At 60.2% G+C, this 18,349-nt stretch overlaps 2 protein-coding genes across 7 annotated transcripts; one reads left to right on the top strand and one right to left on the bottom strand.

The window, feature by feature from the left end:
* Positions 1-492: 492 nt before the first annotated feature.
* CD4H9orf50 (chromosome D4 C9orf50 homolog) lies at positions 493-7,016 on the bottom strand. Of its 3 annotated transcripts, none has more exons than XM_053204513.1 (7): positions 5,726-6,943; positions 5,394-5,484; positions 5,176-5,292; positions 3,060-3,223; positions 1,372-1,537; positions 1,004-1,178; positions 493-721 (listed from the first exon to the last, which is right to left on the bottom strand). In XM_053204513.1, exons 1-7 carry the CDS (start codon positions 6,219-6,221, stop codon positions 653-655), a joined length of 1,278 nt encoding a protein of 425 aa, XP_053060488.1. In that variant the 5' UTR covers positions 6,222-6,943; the 3' UTR covers positions 493-652. The 3 variants fall into 3 exon arrangements, 2 of the variants coding, with proteins under 2 accessions (XP_053060488.1, XP_053060487.1); XR_008290902.1 differs by lacking the exons at positions 493-721; positions 1,004-1,178 and adding exons at positions 1,853-2,667; positions 3,728-3,813 and having other exon boundaries at positions 1,398-1,537; positions 5,726-7,016; XM_053204512.1 differs by lacking the exons at positions 493-721; positions 1,004-1,178; positions 1,372-1,537 and adding an exon at positions 3,728-3,813 and having other exon boundaries at positions 2,524-3,223; positions 5,726-7,016.
* A 222-nt stretch (positions 7,017-7,238) lies between these two features.
* NTMT1 (N-terminal Xaa-Pro-Lys N-methyltransferase 1) lies at positions 7,239-18,052 on the top strand. Of its 4 annotated transcripts, none has more exons than XM_053204515.1 (4): positions 7,239-7,388; positions 15,056-15,267; positions 16,121-16,373; positions 17,422-18,052. In XM_053204515.1, the coding sequence occupies exons 2-4, from the start codon at positions 15,106-15,108 to the stop codon at positions 17,676-17,678; spliced, it is 672 nt and encodes a 223-aa protein (XP_053060490.1). In that variant the 5' UTR covers positions 7,239-7,388; positions 15,056-15,105; the 3' UTR covers positions 17,679-18,052. The 4 variants fall into 4 exon arrangements, with proteins under 4 accessions (XP_053060490.1, XP_026891170.2, XP_026891171.2 ...); XM_027035369.2 differs by lacking the exon at positions 7,239-7,388 and adding an exon at positions 9,082-9,252; XM_027035370.2 differs by lacking the exon at positions 7,239-7,388 and adding an exon at positions 9,358-9,727.
* The last annotated feature ends 297 nt before the right edge of the window (positions 18,053-18,349 follow it).

Below are 18,349 nucleotides of genomic sequence, written 5' to 3'. Positions count from 1 at the left end.
CGGTGGGGGTCGGTGCAGGGATCAGATAACCTCCGCCTCGTCTTTTGCCGCCTCCTGATGTGATTTTGAGCACCGCCCGCTCCTCCCCCCACCCACCACTGGAGGAGAAACATCTGGCCCCCACCCACGCTGCTGCTCGCCCCCCCCCCCGCCTCCCTCCCCCCGGGACCAGGTGGTGTGAACCTGGCCTGGGGAACGCAGAAGGCAAACGCTTGTCCACCCGGTGGGAGTCTGGCCCCCTTCCCTCCATGGTGGAGGTCAGCAGGTAGATAGACGCTGGGGCTGGGGCTCGGGGCAGGTGTGGGCTGATCTAGGTCGACAGAGGCTTGGTCCCAGACTTGAGGCGTGGCAGGGCCTCCCATCTTCCAGGAGAGGGGTTCACTTGGAATAAGCCTTGGGCCTTGAGGGTGTCTTGCCTGCACCCCTCAGCCTCATCCCAGCCATGACCTTGTCCTCTCCCTCCCTTCGGTCCAGGACTCCCAGAGAGCAGCAGTCTGGCATCTAGAGAGCCTTGTAGGGTGAGACCCGGCAGCAGGTCCCAGCCACCTAGAATGTATGTTTATTTGTGGGACAGGAAGGGCCTCTTCTCAGCCCCATGTCCACACGTGGGCTTGGGCTCCAGTGGTCATTCACCTGGGCACCTGCTGTGGCGTCACAGAAGGCAGGAGCCCTTAGGGCGGCCTCGGTTCAGGACCAGCGCCACGCTGGGCAGGAAGGACTCCTGGAGTGACAGGGAGGGAACAGCTGGGTGCTGCGGGGCCTCTGGCCAGGAGACAGGGCTCTCTGGGCCCAGGGGGATTCTCTGCCAGTGCCCAAGAGGGCAGGCAACTGGGGTCAGCCCCCGTTTTCCAGAGGAAGAGACGGAAATGCAAAGAGAGCCCAGCGCTCGCAAGTACTGGGCTGGGGGGCTGGGATCCGGATCCGTCCCACCCCTTGGCCCCAGGGGGCCCGGCCACCCCGCTGGGCAGGGGTGCTCTAGGAGACGCTGCCAGCAGGGGCTTACCAGCTTCTGGCTCCAGGAGCTGGGCGATCTGTCCACCTGCTCCAGGATGCTGTGGGCTTCCAGGAAGGTTTTGAGGCCACTTTGCGGCCTCTGGGTGGTGGCCCTGGGGATGAAGGGCAGGCTGCTTTTCATGGAGGCATCCTCAGAGAGGTGGCCCTGTGGCTCCTGGGGGGCCCTGAGGGGAACAGAGGTCTGTGAGCTGCACGGCCCCCGAAATCCCTAGTCCCCCCGTGGCTTCCCCCGGGCCCTCAGAGGCCCAGACCCTTAGCCTGCCGGCTGCGGGGTGGGGAAGTCTACGGGGCGAGGGCGGGGTGGGGGGCGCCCTGGCGATACGTGTGGATCCTGCCTCTTCCCCCTGGAAGCCTCACAGGCCCGGGCAGTCCCAGCCGAACGAGATGCTGGCCATGGCCTCCTCCTGGGCCCTGGGGCACAGGGCTTTGGGCAAACTCTCCAGCCATCTCCCGACACTCCTGAACACCCGTTCTGATGTCATTGACCCGGTGGCTATCCCCTTCTCGATGTGGCCCTGCCGGACTGGAGGAGAGAGGGCTCCAGTGAGAACTCTACCTGGAGGGGGCACCGGGTGGCACCCCCACTCTCCCCTCCTCCCTCTGGCAGGCGAGGCCGGGCCGAACCCCGTCTCCATGGCAACCCAAGGCTCCCCAGCGCCTTATGGCTGCCTCCAGAGAAGGCTCAGGTTTTAAAACTATCTTGCGTGACTGTCTCTGCCTTTATTACCCACGCTGTGCCCCACCACACACATGCCCACTCCCGCGGCAGCCCCCACAAGGGCCTTCTTGCCCGTAGTGGGAAGGCCAGTCACGCCCCATCGAAATCCAGAGACAATACCGAGATTTCTGCAGGGATGGAGGGGGCTGGGAAGTCAGCAGCCGAGCCCCACTCTGGCGCCCCGGGATGTGACCACAGCTCCTGGGGCCCGTGGCTGACAAGGAAGCTTCTTCCAGCCAACTGCCTTTCCCACGAAACCGTGTCTCCCTGGGGGAACCGCGGCTTCTCTTGTCGGCCACCGTGTGTCACCTGCTCTCGGGGCTTTGGCTTCCCCATCAAACGACGAGAAGTTGGGCGAAACCGCAGCTTCTATTTGCAATTTCCTATGACCTTAAGGGGCCTGGGGAGGCAGTCCCTTCCTAATCAGCGAAGGTCCGGGATTTGGGGGCTTTAACCCACAGCTAGGCTTTGGAGCAGCCTCTGCTCAAACTGCACACAGTCGGTGCTCAATAAATGGATGCAAGCTGTTGGAGGCCCTGGGGCAGCTAGATCCTGTGAAGTGAAGAGGCCGGGCAGATGGAGAAGGGGGCAGGGCGGGGGGGGGGGGGGGGATGGGCAGGGCAGGTGATAAAGGTTATACCAGAGCAAGGACACGGTATTCTTCCCACCTGCCTCTTGACACCTTTAGAAAACACTGGAAACTATGCCAACGCAGACACTACCACATCCATCCCCCGCCAAAGAGCTGAGAGCAAACTTCCATCCCAGAACCCAGGCCCGGTGGCTGCCGGCTTCTTTGCTGGACCAGGCAGTGCCTGCCTCCCCCAGAGAGACGGTTTGATCTTCTGGACCTTTCTGGGCATCTCCTCAGCCAGGCAGGCCTTCATGGATACGGGGAGAAGATGCTTTCGGTGGCTTCCCGTCTTCTTCAGCCCCTGTAGGCCATGGAGGGGACCAGACGTGGGGTCAGGAGGCTGTGGGGCCTGTCCCCAACGTGGGCAGATATGACACGTGCGAGCCCTTGGCAGGAAGAAGTCCTCCCGTGGTGCCCGGGCCCGGGCACCCATTGTTCCCTCCATGGCGGCTGCTCCCTGGTGCCACCCACGTTGGTACACCTCTGCAGGACCTCAGCCCCTCTCCTTGGCCCTCGAGGAGCCTCTGACACTCTCCGGAGAAGCCAGTGCAGGTACCTTTTCCGTAGGGTCAGTGGATTCCTGGCCTTTTCTGGGCGGCCCTCACTCCCAGGACCCAGGGCCGCGGCCTCTGCTCTCTGGGCTCCAGGCTGGAACTTTCTGGAGTCCTGGGGCTCCCCCTGCTGTCTGCTTACCTGCCAAGGCACGTTCCCAGTAGCGGAGCGCGCTGTCCCGCAGGGTCTCATCAGCAAATCGCACGCGGAAGGGGCAGAAGCGCCTACGCTTCTTCCCCGAGCCTTCTCCCGAGGAGCTGTGAGTGAGCACAGCCTTGAGCTTGGGGGCCTGGACACCGTGGGGCCTGGCGAGAGAGGCAAGGGGGCCGGCTGAGTCCCCAGCCCCACGTTCCACCCGGGCCACACACACCCGCTGGACCAGAGCTCGCCGTGCATCCTGAGAGCCCCAGCAGCCGGCCTCTCCTGAATACCCCACGCCGGCCGGGCGATGGGGTCAGGCACGTAACGGGCATCAGTCTACCCGTCACGCCCACACCACCCTGGGCGACATGATTATTATTCCCATTTTACAGACGAGGAGAACGGAGGCACACAGAGATGTTCTGCAACTGCCCAAGGTCCTATGGCCGGTAAAGGGTGGAGCCAAGATCCGAATCTTCGCTCCAGAGCCGGCACTCTTATATATCAGGCAGTTCAGCAGCGAGAATACAGCCCTCCCGGCCATGTGACCCGGGGCAGCCCGCACTCACGTCTCCATTTTGCAGTTTCCCCCTTTAAGTTACGTATTGTGTATTGTAGGTATGATAACAGCATCCTTATAAGAGGGTGCTAGGTCTCCGATAACTTACTTGAGGCATCCAGTACGCATTTATTGCTATTAATTTCAGCCTCAAGGGCAAGGCTGCAGAAGGGCCAGCCCGATCCGTCCGTGGATCTGTTATTCAGAAACGGCACGTTCAACTTTAAGTACACACAGATGGACGTATCCGCAGCCATTTATCCGACTGCATCTCTGTGTCTGAGTGGATCCCCGGAAGGGATCCTATCATCAGCCCACTAAGGAGCCAGGAAGCCAGGAGATGTCAGGACAGTGCCAGGCTATGGGCATTGGGACCTAGCGCTCCCCCAGCTGCCTGCTCTGTGCTGGCCGCAGGGCCATATACAGGTGCACCCCGGCCCTGCCCCTAGGACTGGAATCTCAGCTTCTCCCGTCAAAGGCTCCCGGAGCCTAATCCGACGCACCCCGCTGTCCCCTGCAGGGCCTACCAGGGAATCTCGCACACCATAAGGTGCGCAAGCATTCGGTCTTCAATGCGAAACGCTGCGAATGTGTCTCTCTCTGCCGTGTGTCATAGTGGGGATAACGTGTTCCACACTTTTCCTTATTATATCTTGGGAGAAGTGTGTTTATTTGGCCCCACTGATTTAAAGTTCCCGGGTTGGCAAATGGGTTCCGCTCCCGGCACCGGCGCCGATCCGTTGGTGGCGCCGGCCTGGAGCGCTGTGTCAGGGAGGGTTCGAGGCCCAGTGGGAAAAAAATGCTGTGATCCGACGGTACTGTCAGCCATGGGCCCAGAACGAGAAGGAACGGCATGGATGTCACGTATTTACTCTTTGGTCTTTAAACTCATGGGCGATGTTTTTCACCTTTCACCTCTGTCTAAGCCTGTGTATGCTGGGGGAATTTTTTCTGCATTCTTTTTCTTCTCCATTAGAGCTATGGCATCGAGTGCAGGTAAGCTCTAATGCCCAGGCTCTTCTCCAGCCTCCATCCCTTGTCTTATTTCCCCCCATATTTCCCTCTAACTCTAATCAGAGTTAGAGGAAGAAATGGACCGATGAATGGGACGAACGACTGGATGGGTGGATGGACGGACGGACTGATGAATGAGTTCAGGAAAAGGTCTGAATAGAAGGACTGGATCTTAGGAGGAGGCATAGACGTATGGACGGGTGGATGGATGCCTAGACAGACAGGCATGTGGACTCATCTCTGGCTTTATAACGAGATTACAGATGGACAGTATCCTGGATTTACAAGTGCGTGGAAAGGTTTGTAGATGATTGATCATTGGATTCCTGGATGGTGGGTAGAATTGTCAGAGTTTGCGGATAGAGGGATGACCGGCTAGATGGACAAATGGAGGGACTGACGGATCAACAGAAGACCCGACTCACGGATAGACACATAGATGTATCGGTGGACAGATGGATAGACTCACAGGTGAAAGACAGAGGAAAGAACAGAAGAAACGCTTTCTCCCACCCCCCATAATGCCAGCCTCTTGTAACTCACTGGTTGGCCTTTTTGAAGGTGATGAATTGCGAGCGATCTCTCTTCAGGGTCCCCAGGGCAGGTATCCGACGCAGCAAAATCTTCTTAAGACTAATCTGGAAGTACGATGACTGACCCCTTGAAGACACACGAGCCACACCTGGCGTGAGTGGCCAGGGTCCCCACCCTCGGAGCACTGATGGCAACCCTGTCCCCACCAGCAGGTCAGCGACACTCACCGCAGGTCTGAAGGGAAGGAACAGTGGGGACACCGGGGAAGGTGCTGGCAGTGCTCTGACACACTCTTTTTTGATTGCCGTGCTGAGGATGCTGGGAGCCAGGAGGAGGGGGAAAGAGCTATGAGCCTTCCCTTGGGGACAGTCCTCACTAGGCTTTTCCCAGTTACGCGGCCTTGGGCCTCAGTTTCCTCATCTGTACTACAGGGGCAATGGTAGACCCGCCCTCAAGGGGCGGTCGTCAGGGCTCTGCCAGGCGTCCTCAACTAACAGCAGCTTCATTCATTCCAGAAATGACTCCGCCCCGCCCCCTGGGGTCCTGGGCGGGGCCTCACTCGGTGGCGTCGCCCGGACGCACTCTGTCCCCGTCCGCTGCAGGAACTCCCGGAACTTGCTGGGGAGGAGCTCTCCTTGGAGCGCGAGCAGGGAGTCCGGGGTCTCCCTGGCCGAGCCCCTGCAGGGGTCCTCGCTCTCTCCAGGCCGGGGCGCGGGGTCCCGGGGCGCACCGGCCCGGCGCAGGGGCGGCAGCGGGAGCGACCTCAGCTTCGCCCGGTTCTGCGCCGCCCGCTGGGCCCCGGTGGGCAGGGTGGGCAGGCTCAGCGGGGAGCTCCTGACACCCACCCCCAGCTCTGGGAGCGAGGACCCGCCCCACCACCCGTCGTCGCTCCCCGAGGCCCTCGAGCCCCGGGTGGCCCCCGCGCCAGATACTCCCCGGATTTGGGGCAGGGGCACACTGGGCAGCAGCGGGTCTTTCCTTCGGCGAGCGCGGTCGCCGGGGAGCCCCTTGGGCGCCTCCTGCTGGGTCCAGGGGTTGGGGTGACGCCGGGTCATGTCTGGCCCTGCGCTCAGCTCAGGGCGTCCTCACGCCTCAGTGGGGGCGGGGGGTGCCCTGTAAAGTGCAGAGGAGGGCGTAGACCAGCCCCCAGGCCATAGTGTCCAGAGCCGGGTCGTGTGGTTTGGGGGTAACGCCCCCGGTTCGCCAGGCAGTGAGCGGCTTCAGGCTAGAGCTCGCCTAACCTCTGTTTCCTCACCTGCCAAATGGTCACGTCATTTGTGACCTCTCTGAGTTGCTGTGACGTCTAGGTGAGGGGGCGCGCTACTATTATCGATGTTGTTAGCATTTTAAACTTTTTGAAATTCAGGATTTAGTCTCAGTTCCGCTGCTTACTAGCTTCGCAACCTTGGACAGGCCAATCGATTACCTTTTCTTAGTGCCTTTATCTGTAGAATGGGGGTGACGGAGCACCTGCCCCCTTTGTGGCTCAGCACACGGGAGTGCTGCTGTCCTGTTCACGCTGTTAGCGCTCCACGGGGAATTAGGAAACCACGGGGAATTAGGCTTGAAAGGAGAGACCCGCCCAGCAGTTGCGCGGTCCTGCTGGGGCCCCAGGGCCCCTTGGGTGGAGAGCTTGCTGAAAATGCGGATGCCCCAGGTTCTAACTCAGTAGGTCTGGGGTGGGGCCAAGACACCTATTTTTAACAAACTTCCCCTTTGGGAGACAGAGCTCCACGCCTGCCCCCAGCATCTTGACACTGGGTTGGGGGTCAGGGGGGAGGTCTTGGAGCCTGGTTCCTCCCTATCACACCCCACCCCCAGATTATTGTCAGCTCTGAGCTGGCTCCTGGTATCACACTCACCCTAGTGGGGCTTCTGGGTGAGTCCTGAGGAGGTCCCTTGAGTTTGGAGCCCCCTAACTGGTGGGTTGGTCCTTGAGAGAGCCCATCTTCCCGGCCTGGTCCATCTGCTGGACCCTCCCTGCTCTCCCTCCAGGCCTCCCTCCTGGGCCTCTTCAGGGTCATTGTGATCCGCCCCTCACCCAAGGCCATTCGAGGAGCGATGGTCTCTCAGGCCTGGAGACAGAGGGTGGGGCTTTGTGCCCAGAAAGCCAAAGCTGCCCGCACAAGGGGGTGGTGGGACTCCTGACCAGGGCAGCCGGGCCCAAGCCAGCGGTGGAAACGCCAGGGTTCCGCTACCCTCTCTGGATTTGGGAGGCCCAGGTGGGTCAAGTTTGGGCTGGGTAGGTCTGGAAGCCCAGCTTCCACTGGAAGGCTGGGCAGTAAGAAGGCAGTGGGCTTGGAAACCAAGAGAACTGATTTCCAGTCCAGGCTCTGCTTCTGTTTGGTTCAAAATGCTGGACAAGCTGTCCTTTCTCAGGGCTCCGTGGTAAAACAGACTGTTGGACCCCATCCGTGACTCTTGGCTGGGAGGAGGCAGGGGAGAAGCTTGCGTTGTGAAATTGGAGTGGGGGAGAAGGATTGTTTGGCCCAGCAATTTCACTGGCATGGTATAATTTGACAATTTTACAAGTCGGCCTGGAGGAAGTATCATAGCCGATGTACTTCCACTTTCTGCAAATACTCTTCAACCAGGGATGGAAGGGTGTACCTCCCTGGGAAGTTGGAATATTGAGTGGGGAGGGTGAACATTTTTTACGTTTATTCTAAGAGTACATGAATTTTTTAAAATAATGGATGAGGAACACCAGACTACATGATTTCTTTTTTTTTTTTTTTCAATGTTTACTTATTTTTGAAAGACAGAGCATGAGCGGGGAGGGGCAGAAAGAGAGGGAGACACAGAATCTGAGGCAGGTTCCTGGCTCTGAGCGGTCAGCACAGAGCCTGACGCGGGGCTCGAACTCATGAACTATGAGATCATGACCTGATGAAGTTGGATGCTCCACCGACTGAGCCATCCAAAAAAAAGGTAGGGGTGGATTTTTAGGCACTCCTGGAAAAGCTGGGCTCAGAGCTGCCCCCAAAGGAAGAATCCACATCCGGCAATTGAGATTGTTCGGGATTTATCCTCTTCCCTTAGAGACCACGGAAAATGAAGCTTGGGAGAGGGGCCCAGGCCAGGGGAACCAAGTTTGATTTGGAGTACTCTGGAGAGGATGCCAAATAATATATACATAAACAGATTTGGGGGATTCAGCTGCAGCCTGTCCCCCTCCCCAGCTTTCATGTCATTAGAGCAAACACACCTGAAGTACTTCCTGTGTGCAAAGCCCAGAGGAAGGCATCTAAGACCAGGACGTCAGTTTAGGAAAAATGAACTTATGATAAATATTGTCTATTTACTGACAGCACACTGCAGGCACAGGGCTGAAGGCTCCACCGGCAATATCCTACAGATTTAACACTCAGAGCATTGGGAAGTGAGTAAGCACGCCAGTCTGGAAGAAGAGGACTCCTTGGAGAGGGTCACAAGTCCTACCACGTGCAAATCCATCATATTTCCATCAAGATTGCTTTCAGGTATCCCTCCAGAATTTCTACACATGGGAGGAACCTGTCGGAGGGCAGGCTTTTTGGAATGGAAACTTCAAGGATTTGTTCTGCTTGAGGTAGCATCCCCTTGGCGCCATCAAGGGTTCTTTTTCTTCTTTTTTTCTTTCTCTCTCTCTTGGCTCTGCATATTATTTTAAGGTGCAAATTGTTATGGGTACGATTTGGGGAATGAGGCTCCTCCCCTCTTTCTCCCCGGTGGAAAACCCACAGAACGCTCGTTTTTTAAAGTCCAGCCTTCAGCCTCCAAACGAACCGGTGCACGTGCTGGAGGCAGGAGAGGCTCGGCGGCGCCCAGGCTCTTTTAGGTCTGAGAGGTGCTTCCAGGACCCAGAAAGCCGACCGGGGCGGGGCAAACCGGCCGTGGGGCGGAGCTAGTCGCGGCCCCGCCCCCGGGCGCCCGGAAGTGACGTGTGCGGACAAAGGCAGCGCGCGCCGCGAGGTGTCGCGTCTGGCCGTGGTCTGACGGAGCTGGCGGTGGGCTTGTGGGGGGTTCGCTGCCGCCGCCGCCGCCCTCCCTTCGGCTTCCTGTTCCTCGTCCTCTTTTCCCGGGTCCCGGGAGCCCCCACCCGGGGTGAGTAGCGCGAGGCGGAGCGGCGGCCGGCGGGGGAGAGGTGGCCCCGACCGCCAACTGCCTCGGCGCCCTGAGGTCCCGGCTCGTCACGTGACCCGGCGCGAGCTGCCGGGGCCCCACGTGCGCGTCCCGGGGAGGTCGGACAAGGGGGTCGCTGGGGGCTGGTGGAAGGGGAAGGCCGGGGCACCCGGAGCCTGGACGGGGCAGCCCCTCCCCCGACGCCCTTCCGGGGTCGCAGCTAGTCCCTTTCCCTGCCTGAGCCTCAGTTTCCCCTGGAGAAGCGGGGACAAGGAGAGCAGGCACTCGGAGAGTCGGTGTCAGGGTTCAGTAAAATGCTCAGGTCAGAGCCGGGCACAGAGCAGTGCCCGCTGCATGGGAGTTGCTATCTTATTTCACCTTGGATCCAGCCCCAGTTACGGTCGACACAGGTGCCGCTCAGAAGAGAGCTCGCCAGCCAAGAGCCCTTGGAGCCAAGGTCAGCCTGTTTGCGGAGGGGCTGCCAGATCGAACGAAAGGCCCGGGCTCTGCTGCCCATCAGCGCGGCGGGATGTCTCTGGGACAGAGACAGCTGGTGTCAGAGGCCCTGACGGTGGGGTGGGGCAGGATTGCAGACGGTCTGGACGTATAGAATCATTGCCCTGGTAGGGCCTTGACTGTGGTAAGACGTCTGGGTTCCCTCCGTGTGCTCTTCCTGGTTTCCTGCGTGCATTGAAGGCACATCACTCCCTTAGTGGAATGGTTTTCTAGCGGTAGAGGGGGGAGGGGGGGGGGAGGGTTGGAACGCTTTGGTGGCGACCAGAAGCTATAGAGTCACAGAGATAGCGTCCCACTCCCCTCTCCTGCAGGTCTGCAGAGCTGTTTGAGTGTCCCGAATCCACCACCCAGCGTAACAGTAATAATCCCTTAGATGTGTCCAACGCTCTACAGTTTATAGGGCATTTCAGGGTATTTATCTCGTTTGATCTCTGGGATTGCCAGTGAGAATTGATGAGAATCTCATTTGGCGGAAATAATGCGTGCCTGGCAGTCTATGGGTCACTTGATGCTTTTCTACCCACCTTTAATCATCCCAGCCTTCCTGTGACGTCAGCATTGCTGTTCCTGTTTTATAGATAAAGAAGTGTACTTAACCGAGGTGAAGTGTCTTATGTGAGCTTACACAACACAGCCAGTGAGAAGCAAAGCTAGGATTCAGACCTGGTGTATTTGACTCCACCAGAGACCTGGGTTTTTTGGTTGTTTTTTTTAAATTTTTAAAAATGTGTTTGAATTTATTTTTGAGAGAGACAGTGAGACAGCACAAGCGGGGGAGGGGCAGAGAGAGAGGGAGACACGGAATCCGAGCAGGCTCCGGGTTCCGAGCTGTCTGCACAGAACCGGATGCAGGGCTCGAACTCACGAGCCGGGAGATCGTGACCTGAGCCGAAGTCGGACGTTCAACCGACTGAGCCACCCGGGTGCCCCAGAGCCTTAGTTTGTTTTTAAATCTCTCCCCACTGCCCCCCCCCTTTTTTTTTTTTTTTGGTCTTCTTTCTCCTTCCTTTGCTTTCTTTTTCATAGAGCACCTTGCCATTCCCTTATGTCCAGCTGCTGTCACCGATCCAGGGAGAGCAGGCCCTGTCCAGCAGGCTGCAAGAGGGAGGAGGTAACTCCAGGCAGACTCCTGCCTCCTGTGGCCTCCAGGCTTTTGCAGAGAGGGTGTGATGCCTCCACAAAGCACTGACCGGCACGGCTCGGACACCGTTCTTTTCCAGGGATCCTGGGAGAAGTGGTAGCTGGGGCGACTGCCCACCTGTCACCCTAAACACCTTGGAGGGAAAGAGGAGGTGACAGAGCCCACTATGAGCAAAGGGCCTCTCTTCCTCTTCCGGCTCGCCTGGCGTGCGCACAGAGCCAGACTGCCCTTTCCCTAGCCCTGGAGCCCTGCAGCTCCTCACCCCCGCCGGGCAGAGTATAGGGGGACTTCCTGCCATTTGACTGACGACTGTTCCCTCTGGCTCCCAGGGACCTCCTGCCCACTCCAGTCGGGACGCTGGGAGACAAAGTGTAGACAGGGCCCCACGGAGTCACGTTTACTAATGAATCAGCTGTTGGAACAAATGTCAAAATTATGCTTGCCATGTCTCGGCCCAGACGTCCCTCCCCTGGCCTGTTCCTAGAATCTGCCTGTAAGTGGAGTTCTTGTAAATTAGATTATTCAGAGAACCTTGACATTTAAAGAGACCATGTTGGAAAGCTTTCGGTAAAGCAAAAACTCACGTTGTCGGTAATGGCCTTCAGTGTTCCCAGTTTGGAACGGTTGGATTTCTGTGGGTTTTCTGAAAAGTGGAAAATGACTGTGGCCAGACAAGGCTCATTCTTTGGGCCATTCAACAACCAACTAGCAGACAGCCACCTTGTATCAGGTGCTGCGCTAAGGGGGTGTGAGGTCATGTCCCTGCCTCCAGGAAGCTTACCTCCTGGGAGGAAAGGCAGACACCGCCAGGGGAGGGTCGGGCCCCACATTTATTCTGGTCAGCTGGCGGGAGTGAACTTTCTGTTGAAGGCCTGTGTGCTGCGTGTGGTTCGAGAGCGATACAGGGGTCGATCTCAGGGTGTCGCGGGTGTTCTCCAAGGAGCTCCCGGGCCAGTGGGGAGACAGCTGCGAGGGCGAAACCAGCGGCTCGCCAAGACTGATGGGGGCTGGTGGGGAAGGGTCGGCGTTGCCAGGCTCCCGTGTGAGCGCTGTGTGGGGGCGCCGCCGGCCGATGCCGTCCTTCCTGGGTGGTGGTGGCTGTGGGGCCCCCAAACCCAGCTCCTTCGTGACGTTCAGGCTAGTGGCCCGCCCGGGGCCCGCAGCGATGCCCACTCTACCACAGCTGGTGTTCCTGGGTATCGGGAGGTTTCTGCGTTCCTTTGCTTACCGTGTATCTCAGGGTCGCGGCGAGAGTTCACTCCTGCCGGGCCATGTGCCGCTGTCTCTTTCTGGGTGGGACGTGGCGGCGAGCCAGCGTGGAGAGACGCCGTATTTAGAACCAGGGCCCCTCCGGCCTGCTCCCCCGAAGGGCTCTTCGACGGACACGGTGGTGGGAACTTGTCTTCACTGTGGTCCCAGACCCTCGTACCTGAACAGTGGAGCTGGAACATCAGCCTGAGAGCTGATTGGAGGATCTGAGGGGGGTTGGAGGACTCTCCCTGCGCCGCAGAAGGGCTCGAGAGGGTGGACACGGTGACAGTCACAGATCTAAGAACTGGACCCGCTAGGGCACATGGAAGCTGTCGGTTCTCTTCTGGTTCCTCAGGGGGCTGGTGTGTGGCCTCGTCCGTGTCTGGGAAGGAGCCAGGGGGGTGGGGAGGAGGGCCCTCCCCTGGTGGCCCCGCTGGTTGGCTGGGTTGCCCGGAAAGGGCTCACCGAGGCATCAGTGAGGAGCAGTCCTGAGTTGTTGGGCAGAGGTGAGCCTGCTGCTTCTGGAAGATTCCTGGTCTCCTAGGACAAGTTCAGAGTACAGTTGTGCATCGGGGGCTAGGCTCGTAATGAACGTGGCCGGTGAAAATGCTTCAGCTTTTCTCGTGTTCCGTTCCCCGTCCTTCTCTTTGGTCTCTAAATTCTGATCTGAGGGCTGCGTGCCCGTCCTCGGGGGGCAGGGGGGGGGGCACTTTCCTGCTTCCGGTCTGATTACTTGTCTCGGAACCCTTAAGTAGTTCTCCATCCCGGGGGTTTTCTCTTGTTTTCGAGCACTCTCCCCGGGTTCCACACGAGGCTTTCCTCAGTTGCCCTGCGTTCCAGGAGTCAGCGACTTAGCGGCCACCCAGTGGAGTGATGTAAAGGTGGCGGATCGGGGGGCTTTCACCCCTGCGCTAAGGGACTCGTGCGGGCTTGGTGCTGGGGACACAGTGGTGAAAAGGTGCGGTCACGCCTCCGGGGCTTCCATCCGGGCGGAGGCAACAGTGCAATCGCAGATACACGTACGCGTTCTGGAGGCAGCGAGCGGACTGGATCTGGGGGCTGGAGGAAGCCTCCTTGGTGGGGCTGGTCAGGGAGGGCCTCTGAGCACGTGACACTCAGGCTGCGAGCCTGTGCCGAGGATGAGCTGCCCACGAGGGAGGAGCGTGGCCTCTTGCCCCTGGGTGAGGCACCCAGCCCTCTTCTGCATCAGATCCCGCTGCATGGCGGGGTGAGGCGGGGTGAGGTGGGGTGATCGTGGCGCCGGGCTCACGGTCGGTCGTGACGATCCAGTGGCTGATGGGACGCGCGCGCGTGCGGAGCATGCACTGCCGCCCCCGCCCCAGACCCTGTCTGGGCTCGCTTCTGTGCTGCCGCCACCCCTTGCCCCGGCTCCTGCTGGTCCCCGTGTGCCCGTGGTCCCGCCGCAGCTCCCGGCCCAGCCGCCCACCCGGGGCCCTTCAGAAACCCTCGGCTGGTTGATTTCCCATTACCAACAGGCGAGACCCACGTCCCCCACCTGTCCTCGGGGGGCCCCCCTGCAATCCAGGCCCAGTCTGCCTGTCTGAGCCCCCCTCCCATAACACCCTCTTCCTCTGTCTGCGTTCCTGCCAGCCCAGGCCGTCTCTGCCTCTGCCTGTGCCCTCCCCGGCCGCCTGGCATTCCTGGTCTTTGAGGGCCGAGCTCGGGTTGCCAACCCGGCCGCCCCCCACCCATCTGCCCCTCTCTCAGTTCCCACAGCACTTGTGGCTCAGCAAGCGGCCTGTTTCTGCCTTGTGTTCCGCTCGCTTCTGTCTCCCGCTGGACCGGAAGCTCTCTGAGGGCCGGGCTTTATCTCAGAGCAACCAGACCAGCACTTGCAAGTGTGTAGTGAGCTGGCGGAAGAGTGCCCGCGCCTCCCCGCGCCTCCCGGCAGAGGTGTGACCCTTCTGTCCCTCCCTGGCCTGAGTGGCCGGCCCCGCCCCCCGGCCCTTGCTTTGTAGCTGCCCCTCCCCTGTTCTCCCGACACCCTCTTGCCGTGTCTGCTTTCACTCTTGCCCGGATTCCACACAGCTGCCAACACAGCCTTCCAGAACACGTCCGCCTGCTTAACCTAGAGGAGCTCAGGCTCACTGCTCTTTAGGGAGGAGTCTAATGTCATGTCCCCCCAGACCCTGTGTTTCCCGCCGCGACGGCTCTCCGTGCGCCGTTCGCACCCCCCCCCCCTGGAGCAGGCTTGCCTGTTGGCTTAGTGAGCTCTTCCTCACCTTTCCTTTCGGCTGATGTGTTGTCATCCCTGGGGATTCCTTCTTTGACTCCCCGGGGCAGTGCCTCCCCTGGGGTGGGCCGCGCCCGCACCTTGTGTTTGTCTGCGGCCCTGCACGGTTGCCATTGTGTGTGGGGGGCGGTTTCCGTGGGGCTGTCTCCTCCGTTCCCAGCACAGCGCCTGGCACAGGGTCCGGCTCATGGTTAACAAAGGACCGGACCCCACAGCGAGCTTCATTCTGTGCTCAGCAGAGAGAGGGAGGGAGGTGTGTGGACTCCCCCAGCCCCTCCCGGGACCAGCTGGGACGTCTACCGTGGAAGGCTGGGGCTCCTTGCTTTGCTTTCCTCAAGTGTAGATTGGGGTTCTCTAGCCGAGGGGGAGAAGCCGTGGGGTCAGGTGTCACGTACAGTAAGGGAAGGACGCGCAGCCCAGGACTCTGGGTCTCCTCCTCGGGTACAAAGGGGACTTTGCAAAATGACTTGAGTACAAGAGGCAAAGCCCTGTCATCCAACGCGTATACGTGGTTTTGGGGACACTGGACATTTCCCTGCAGCAGGCAGGGTTGTGTGACCGTTGAAGCGTGGAGGTGAGACTGGGGCTCTCTGCCTTGTCGATTTGCTCTTTTTCTTGTTCAGGAGGCACTGCTGCTGAGTTTGGTGCCTGAGCTGAGTCGGTTGGTGACAGCATGACGAGTGAGGTGATCGAAGATGAGAAACAGTTCTATTCGAAGGCTAAGACGTACTGGAAGGAAGTCCCGCCCACCGTGGACGGCATGCTCGGGGGGTATGGCCACATCTCCAGCATCGACATCAGCAGCTCCCGGAAGTTCCTGCAGAGGTTTTTGAGGGTAGGCAGGTCTGGTGTGCTCTCCAGGAGCAGAGGATGTGGCCCTGGCGGCCCCACCTGGCTTGCACGGGGCGCCACCTCTTATGTGTACCCCGCAAGGCCTCTGGTTAGCTGTTGGCGTCAGTGACCCAGGCCTCAAAGGCTGGGGCGGGGGTGGCGCGTGGGCCGGGGCCTCTGTCTCGAGGCTGCCAGACGGGCGCTGGCCGCCGTGCCGGGGCTCCCGGACACCAGAACGGAGTCTCCCCTTAACTGTTCGGTTCTGCCGAGGCCGAGTCCTTTGCTGTCTTGCCGAGTGTGCGGGCCCCTGGGCCATGATGTTGGCTGTTCTGCTGAAGGCGGGCTCCCAGCTCCTCACCCCCTCGCCCGCTCTGCCCTCCTCTGTGCCGGGCTGGCGTCTCCCTAGCCCTCCCCCTCCTCCTCCTCTCTCTCCCCTGGTGAGCGTCAGAGGCTGCGTGCTGCCCACGCTACTTGCTGTTCCCCCGCCCACGTTCCATCTTCCCAGGTCTGTGAAAACGGGTGAGAATCCCTGGCCGCCCTTTCATTCTCTCACTGCTTGAGTTTTCACGTTCTGTTGTTTTACCGGGGTCTCGGGAGTAAGAGGGATTAAACGCACCCATTCAGGCGCTCACCTGTAAGTGCGGGTTGGCGCTCAGCTTAGAAACGTGTGGCCCGGGACGAGAACGTGCCGCGCTCCTACCCACTGACGACCCCACGCCTGCCAGCCCCCAGCCTGTGCCCGGTCCTCTGATTTGAGTAACTCTGGGAGCTCGGGAGGAACAGTCCCTTCACGGGGACAGGGTCCCTCTGGCTTTCTGAGCCGTCCTCACGGAGTCTGTGCCTTCCCCGCTTCTTAGGAAGGCCCAAACAAGACGGGGACCTCCTGTGCCTTGGACTGTGGAGCCGGCATAGGCCGGATCACCAAGCGGCTGCTCCTGCCGCTCTTTGGAGTGGTGGATATGGTGGACGTGACCGAAGACTTTCTGATTAAAGCCAAGACCTACCTGGGGGAGGAGGGCAAGAGGGTGAGGAACTACTTCTGCTGCGGCCTCCAGGACTTCAGCCCCGAGCCTAATTCCTACGACGTCATCTGGATCCAGTGGGTGATAGGTGAGCTTCTCGCGGCCCTCTCCACCTCCCACACCCCTCCCGCGGCAGAGGTGGGTCCCCCCCCCACCGCCCTGAGGCCTTGGGGGCCCCTGCAGCAGGCGGGGCGGCGGGGATTTCTCCGGTCCTCCCTGGGTCCGCCAGGACTGTGGGAAACATTCCCTGCAAGTACCCTTTCCGTGTTGTGTCAGTACCTGTTATAGGACCCATTTGGGGGCAGTTTTGTGTTGAAAAAACGTCAATGAGCAAGAACTTAGGCACATTGAAGAAAGTGGGAATGAGTTTTTGTAAGTTTTTTTAAGTTTATTTTGAGAGAGCACGTACACGCGTGCAGGGGAAGGGCAGAGAGAGAATCCCGAGCTGTCAGCGCAGAGCCTGATGCGGGGCTTGAGCTCACGGATCGTTGAGACCATGATCTGAGCCAAAATCCAGTCGGGCCGCTTAGCTGACTGAGCCACCCAGGCACCCCAGTGTTTAGTAAGAGGAAGCACCGAAGCCGTGGCTGTCCCTGCTGCTCAGAGAGCGAGCTGCGCCCTGCCGCCCCCTCCCGCACCCACTTAGCCCAACGGCGCACCCCGCGTGCTCTTCCTGGGCTGCTGACCCGGCCGCAGGCCACCGTACCAGCAGCTGGCCACCCGTTCCGCGGTGGACTCCAGACCTGCCAGGGACACACTGGGCCCGGCCCTGTATTTTGGGCTTCTAAAAAGCCTGTCTGGAGTTTTAGGGCAGGGAAGGGAAGGAACTCCGGTGTGCTCCCGCAATCCAGGCCTGACGGGGGCGGGTGGAGCGTGGGGTTGGGCAGAGCCCAGAAGTCGCCCAGTGAGGGTGAGATCCCAGCTGCATGCTTCGTGACTGCCCTGGGTGGGGGACTTCTGAGCCGGTTTTCTCTTCGTCACCTGCGGGTTGGCAAACGTCTCCGGGCTGCTGAGAGCCAGGGAGGCTGTGTTCACACAGAGGGCGAGCTCAGTGAGTCAGGAAGCTGAAGGGAACGGCCAGTGGCAGGTACACACTCGCGCCGCTCCCTAGTGACCCCAGCCTCTGCGGTCCCCAGGTCACCTGACTGACCAGCACCTGGCCGAGTTCCTGCGGCGCTGCAAGCAGGGCCTGCGCCCCAACGGCGTCATTGTCATCAAAGACAACATGGCCCAGGAGGGCGTGATCCTGGATGACGTGGACAGCAGCGTGTGCCGGGGCCTCGAGGTGGTCCACAGCATCATCCGCAGCGCGGGCCTCAGCCTGCTAGCCCAGGAGCGCCAGGAGAACCTTCCCGACGAGATCTACCACGTGTACAGCTTAGCGCTGAGATGAGCAGGGACGGCAGGAGCAAGGCACCAGCGCCGCGCAGGGTGGGGGCTGGCAGCGGGGCAAGACCCGGAGGCTCCATGACGGCGGCTCGGGGATGCGGAGCAAGACCTCGAAATACACCTGTCTGCCGCCGCTCACTGGACTCTTTTTCAGAAGGCCTGACGGGGACCCAGCGGGGAAGGGTGTGGCCCACGCGGGGCAGAGAGGCTGGAGCCCGGCTCTGCCGCCCTGGCAGGCAGGGACCGCGGTACAGACCCGTGTGACTCCAGGGCCCCTGGCGAGTCCCCGGATGCCCCTTACCGCCACCTGATCTTCCGGCCCCAGGCCTGGGTGCCTGAAGAGAACTCTTGGCTGTTGAGGACTTTTTCCCGGGGGGGGGGGGGGGGGAGGGGGGCGGAGAGGGAGGGGGGCCGGGGCAGCGGAGCCGTGGCCGGCCGTCTGCACCCTCCCTGCCTGAGCCTTTGCGGTGCCTCCTGCAGCCGCTGGGACGTTCACGTTCTAAGTTCTGTTTGGCGATTGAGCCCTGGTGTCCCTAACGTGAGCGTCACAACAGCCTACGGCAAGGGGAGTCCGTAGCCTCACTCTGGGCTGTGCCTCGCGGCTTCTCGGTGAACGTTCGCCAAAGTCACAGAATAAAAGGGTGAATCCCGTGTTGGAAAGGTCCTAGCCGGTCT

Source organism: Acinonyx jubatus, chromosome D4, assembly GCF_027475565.1.
Source record: "Acinonyx jubatus isolate Ajub_Pintada_27869175 chromosome D4, VMU_Ajub_asm_v1.0, whole genome shotgun sequence".
Classification (NCBI taxonomy): domain Eukaryota; kingdom Metazoa; phylum Chordata; class Mammalia; order Carnivora; family Felidae; genus Acinonyx; species Acinonyx jubatus.
Note: the sequence above shows the minus strand (reverse complement) of the source record. Positions and strands in the feature narration are given on the sequence as shown.

Excerpts from the sequence above, each read along its gene's own strand:
- CD4H9orf50 (XM_053204512.1), bottom strand. The coding sequence starts at position 6,221 with ATGACCCGGCGTCACCCCAACCCCTGGACCCAGCAGGAGGCGCCCAAG. Across the intron at positions 3,814-5,175 it reads ACCTTCAAAAAGGCCAACCA|ATCCACGGACGGATCGGGCT; the intron begins GTGAGTTACAAG and ends TCTGAATAACAG. Across the intron at positions 3,224-3,727 it reads ATGCGTACTGGATGCCTCAA|GCCCCACGGTGTCCAGGCCC; the intron begins GTAAGTTATCGG and ends CTCTCTCGCCAG.
- NTMT1 (XM_053204515.1), top strand. The coding sequence starts at position 15,106 with ATGACGAGTGAGGTGATCGAAGATGAGAAACAGTTCTATTCGAAGGCT. Across the intron at positions 15,268-16,120 it reads TCCTGCAGAGGTTTTTGAGG|GAAGGCCCAAACAAGACGGG; the intron begins GTAGGCAGGTCT and ends CCCGCTTCTTAG. Across the intron at positions 16,374-17,421 it reads CTGGATCCAGTGGGTGATAG|GTCACCTGACTGACCAGCAC; the intron begins GTGAGCTTCTCG and ends TGCGGTCCCCAG.